General features: G+C 41.2%; 1 protein-coding gene across 1 annotated transcript in view; it reads right to left on the reverse strand.

The window, feature by feature from the left end:
- Positions 1 to 4595: 4595 nt before the first annotated feature.
- Positions 4596 to 5996, reverse strand: part of LOC103354060 (leucine-rich repeat-containing protein 24-like) — a 16981-nt gene continuing 15580 nt past the window's right edge. The window contains exon 7 of the mRNA XM_008277307.1: positions 4596 to 5006. Coding sequence (XP_008275529.1) covers positions 4596 to 5006 — 411 coding nt within the window. The remainder of the gene's footprint in view (positions 5007 to 5996) is intronic.

Below are 5996 nucleotides of genomic sequence, written 5' to 3' on the forward strand. Positions count from 1 at the left end.
AACCAAGCAGTAAACTGCCACACACTAATAGAATCCCAACAGAATAGAAAAGAAAAATACTTTATTTATCCCAGTCTGGGAAATTACTGTGGTACAGCAGCAGCAAGAAAAAACACCAATCACAACAGAAAAAGGGCTAAAGTTAAATACTATTTTAAAAATAAGTGAATAAAATAACTGTACAAAGAACTCACTAGAACCAGATAGGTGCACACAAATGCTCGACACAGATAGGGTTCAGGCAAAAAGGCAGGTTTATTACCGGTCAGGGTTCGGTACCTAGAGGGTCAGTCAACACAGGTAGAGGTATCCAAAAAACAAGAGGCAAGGTCAAAAACAGAAGCAAGGTCGTAACAAAACAGACCATGACTACGGCTGTGAAGAACGCTGGTACAAGGACTGTGAAGTGCAACAAACTGGCACGGAGACTGTGAGACACACAAGAGCTGTGTCCGAAATCACTCCCTATGCCCTATATAGTGCACTATATAGGGTTCACGGCATTTTGTAGTGTTGTTCGAATTGTCAGCGGTAAATTTCATCCACTATATAGTGCACTCAAAATATCCCACAATGCACCGTAAAAAGTAGTGTACAGCCGATGGTCACTAACCGAGCAATATGGACCGTCATGCATTGCGCGAAAGGAAATGGAGATGAACGAGAGCGCGGAAAAATTCCCGTTTGTTTTGTTAAATTTTATTTTACCTGTACAGTGAACGTCGCTAAAATTGCGGCGCTCGGTTGTGATTTGGACATACAACACCACTTTATTTAAATTGCTTTTAGTTACTGGATCCTGAAGAAACGTTCTCTCATCTGGTATGTACAGCAAAATGACAATAAACTTGATTTAATTTCATTTCTTAGCTACGCAATAAACTGTTAATTTGATGTGTTTGTACAACGCTGTTGCAGTACAAATCGCGGCTAGCGAGCGACGTAATTAATAGCTCGAGTAGTGTCCGAAATGATACTTTGCTGAGGTACTCACTATATAGTACACTACATAGTGCACTATATAGTGATCGCTATATAGGGAGTAGGGAGTGAGTGGGTGATTTCGGACACAGCCATGGTAATGTACACGAGGTAATGAGGGGAGATAGGAAACAGGTGAGGGAAAGCAATCAGGGAGAAGGTGTGAGGAGACAAGTGTGGGAAATAAGTCTAGGACAGAGACAACTGGTTATTGACTTCAAAATAAAACAGGAAAGACACGACATAACGTGCACACATAAAACAGCAACTTGACATACATGACACTTTCATTACTGAGATGGAAATCTTGAGCTTTTTCAGTACTTCATATGTCCACTTTTATTGTTGAAGGATTGCCTTTCTCTTTAAAATACCCCAGAGGTGTCCTATTGGATTCAAGCTGGGCAACCAGCTTGTAGTTTTCCTTTTTTTCTTGTTTAGAAACTTTTGTGTGATTTTTTTGCAGTGTGCTTTGGATCATACTCATGCTGGAATATTCCTTTTCTGCCAATCTTCTGCAAAGCCTGCTAGCTCGGAAATGAGCTAAGACAGCAGGTCTCACAGGCGATTCCTTTACATCGGGATCCAAACGTAGATATCCTTCGGCGCTTAAGAAGCTGACGCTGGAGGCTCGATAAGGTAGATTGGTTTCCTACCAGCAATAGTCAGTTTGTATCTGACTATCAGCAGTTAGCACGTTAGTACGACCAGCTAACTAGCCTAAACAGGGCAGACTGCAAGCCGAGTTCGTGCAGCTTCTCAGGAGAGCTTTTTGAGAAGCAGGAGAGACACAGTGATCTTGGCTGGGAGTAGTGACTTCTCACTCTGTAGACACTCAGTTTTTAAGGGTTAAATTGCCGTTTTTAAAAGTTAAATTAAGTTGCAGGAGAGCAGCGCCAGCGTGCAACCACCCGCATCAGTGATCACTATATAGGGAGTAGAGAGTAGGGAGTGAGTGGGTGATTTCGGACACAGCCAGGGAGTAGCTTAAGCTAGGTTAGCACAACTTTAGCAATGCAACTTAAATGAAAAGCATGACCCACTCAACAAAGCATGCCTCACTCGTCATGACACATGGCAAAGAGAGTTAAAGTGAAACAGGAGACATGTAGAGTCCTTAATTTGACAACGTGGTTATGAACTTAGCTGTCTGTAGCTCTGCTCAGCCCACTCCTGTAATGTTGCCTGGCTGTAGCTTACTCCTGGGGTCCATTTCACAAAGCAGGTTTAGTGAAAACACCGAATCTGTTAACCCTGAGGGTTGGTGAAAGCTCTGAGTTTTTACTAAACCTGCTTTGTGAAACGGACCCCTGTACAACTTAGAAAACAGTGGCGAGGACTGAATGGAGTCAGAGCTCCATCTAGTGGACAGATGCCGCAATGACAGCATTCTGCGCGACTGTGACACTTAAAAGCATTTACTGTTTAATGAGAAAATAACCAGATGGTAAGCCAGAACATCACCAAAATTTATTAATCTGTACTTTGTGCCATTATCAACATTTCCTGAAAATTTCATGAAAATCGATGAATAACTTTTCGAGTTATCTTGCAAACAAACCAACAAACAGATAAACGCCGGCTAAAACACAAGCTCCTTGGCGGAGGTAATAAAAATTTGTCAGTCTGAATTAATGGATGGAAACATTAGCTCTTAGAACAGAAACTTCTCTAGTCTGTCAGAGCAGACATTGCTCACAAAACGGCATACACAAATCAAACAACATCGTCAATAGGCAGTAACGATTCTTGCTATACTTGATCAAATCAAACCTTACTTTATTTATACAGAACTTTTATTGCATAAAAGCAGCACAAGGTGATTTACAAAGTGCTTAACAAACGGTGTTATGAAGGGTGAAGACTAGTGAACCAACTGTTATTTGGAGAAGAATGGAACTGAAGTACAGTATTTCCAGCTAGTTACCTCTGCTACGTTTCACCGCCAGCTGCGCCTTCATATTCTTCTTCTGCTTACTTTGGCTGTTGAAGAGCAAAGCTGCTTTCTTCTTCGTAGACAGTTGCAGCGCCTCCTACAGTAATCTGGTGGAACTACTCAGAAAACCACGCCGTTCGAAAGCATTGTTTTTATTGTTGTTATTTTTTATATACACAGCGGAAAAATACTGAGGTCTGGACATCGGGTCGTCAATGGTAGCTACGGCCATGTCCACATCCCTACCAGTCAAGTCAGATGTCTGCCCTCCCCATGCCTGGTTTGAAGAGAGATTTAAAGAGTTTTTTTCATTCTCACTGTTGCAGAAGAGGTGCTTGAAGAAAATCATTTGGATTTGTTGGGTTTCTCTCTATACTGTAGTATTGTAAGGTTTTACCGCACTGTGAAGTGGCCTGAGATGACTTCTGTTGTGAATTGGCACTATCTAAATAATAGTATCATAACAATAAACACAAAGGCAAAACACTTACCATATATATGAAATGTTTATAGGCTGAAAATGTGGTTGTGCTGTAGCCTTTCTGTTGAAAAAAAGAATTCACATACATGCTAAATTAAAAGTGCAAATGCAATAAATGCTTTATTCACAAACAATTTTCTCTCTGCTTTGGATTAAGAGACAGTCTAACTGTTGAAATTAATTCCTCATTCATAAAAGCTTGTTCATCCTGAAACACGAGAATACAGATCACGTAGCTAACCATGTTTAACTAACTAAGAAGTCTGTCTCTTGCATCACAACTTAGTCGGACTACAAAACCCAGGAGGAACCGAGAGTCATGATCCCAGTCATCCAGAACCACCCATGTTAGGCTCAGGGAAGACAGGTGGCTCTGGGAGCCGGGGCAAATTGAACTCGCTTTGTGCTACAGACCCCAAGTGTCACTGTTGGTGTCTGGAACAGGACATTAAGCAGAGCTGTATGACAAATCATGAGAGAATAAGACTCACATTCAAAACCACAATTTTCCTTTAAAATCCTTTCTCTGTGATGGTTAACATGTTCCTGCACTTTAAAATAAATAACTACAAAATTCAGTTGCTGTCCTTCCCTCGCTGTATTTTCTTCAGCTGCTCCTGAGCCTGAGACTAAATTAATACATGTCCAGATAATAACAACAGTTAAATAACACACAAGGTTTCCCACATGCTCAGGATATGGAAGATTGCTCAGTTTCCTCCTTTAACTATAGTCACCCTGCCAAGAAGTTCAGTTCTTGAGAAGACAAATGTTAACTTTTGCACAGTAATGATAGTGAAAGGTTTCTGGTATGAAAGCAATTCTGATATCATAATCATGTAGGACAGTTCCATTGTGTGCAGCTCACAACATGTGTAGTCCAGTTAACATTGTCTTTGAGTGTATGACCATCTACCCATGAGCCCACTCTCCAGTCCTTTCTTACCATGCCCAATAAAAGTCTCATGTTTTGCTGTAAACCAGATTTTGAGCTCTTTATGTAAACCTTCTCCACAAAGATCCCTCACGGTGGATGAGTCTTGCAAAGTCAGTCCTTCCACAGAGATCAGTACTTCTATTACTTATTGGTAGATTTCAGCAGTGGCCCCCTGATTCAGAGGAGACAGGCTGCTCCGTAAACCTTTGTGCCTTACACACACACAAACCCACTGTGTTACAGTAGATTCTTTTTTTCCTTCAGCAGTGGATCTCATAGGCGATCTGAGAGTCCATGAACAGGCCTGTGTGATTAAGAAACATCCCTTCAGCCTCTGATGTGATCACAGGCTCTGCCTCCCCTCCTTCCCCCGCAATTCTCCTCATGGTCCGTGTGTCACCGTCCTGTTGTTGCTGCTGCTGTTTGTTGGGGGCCAGAGTGGGACTCATGGTCTGGCCCAGTCCCGAGGAGAGTGTGTGGCTCGAGGTGTCAGACGTTGCAGGGCAACCAAGGTTAGTGGTGGAAACAGCTGTCGGTGGAGCCGGAGGAAGCACAGGCTTGGCCCTGTTGAGGACATACATTTCATGGCCACGCTCGTCACGGTACTCCTCCAGCTGGGCAAAGGTGGTGGGACCATCAGAGTAGTCATTCACATACAGGATGCTCTCCTCCTGCAGATTGAAATTCACCTTCATCACTTTTGGGATACAGGAATATACAATAGAACATTTGAGAGTTTAATACTTTACAACTGTTCTGTTGTGCGCATATTTCAGTGTAATCAGAATAAACACTGAAAAAAACTTTTCAGTTTGTTTGTTTGTTTAGGGACCCTTCATGTATTATTTCTGTTTGATGACTATTGTGTTTTCTGTCAGGCAGACATATTCTGCAGTGCAGTGGGGTATACTTCTGCCATTTTCCTGTACTGTATTCACTGTTCTTGTGACACAGTGGGGTGCAGCATAGTGTTGTCTGTCTGTAGGTCCCTGACCTTCACTTTGTTTTGCTGTACTGGGAAATTAAAATAAATGTAAATACAGTTAGTGAAATGATTTTTTTTTTTTAAGTTTAACTTCATGGTTAATTTAGTTTGACAGAACTGAATCAGTTGTATAATATGCAGCTGTGTAATATTTTCAATAAGTGCTGGCAGACTATTTTTCAGGGATAGTGTGCTAGAGTCTATACAGGCTAAACTACGGTATGGTAGAAACATGTAGTTCACACATGCATTCATTCAAAACATTTTTAGTACTCCTGATTTTCAGTTACTGTTTACCATTACGAAACATAGATGGACGGATCTAAAACTGAACATTAACAGACATTAATTAGGCATCAACACACAGAGCTCGAGAGTCAAAAACATACACTACCGGTCAAAAGTTTTAGAACACCCTAATTTTTCCAGTTATTTATTGCAATTCAAGTTGTGCTAGTCCAATGAATAGCTTGGAATAGTACAAAGGTAAGGACTGGACAACCAGAGGTTAAAAAAAATAGGTTTGGTTACAAAAAAACAAAAAATAATGTTTTTTCAGAATTATACAAAAAGGCCTTTTTCAGGAAACACAAAGTGGGTTAACAATTTAAAGCTGTTCTGCAGCAGTGAAGGTTGAAACAGCCTTGAAAGCTGGTGCTACTAATTCCTACAGGTG

The sequence above is a fragment of the Stegastes partitus genome, unplaced genomic scaffold (genome assembly GCF_000690725.1).
Source record: "Stegastes partitus isolate 25-593 unplaced genomic scaffold, Stegastes_partitus-1.0.2 Scaffold95, whole genome shotgun sequence".
NCBI classification, from domain to species: domain Eukaryota; kingdom Metazoa; phylum Chordata; class Actinopteri; family Pomacentridae; genus Stegastes; species Stegastes partitus.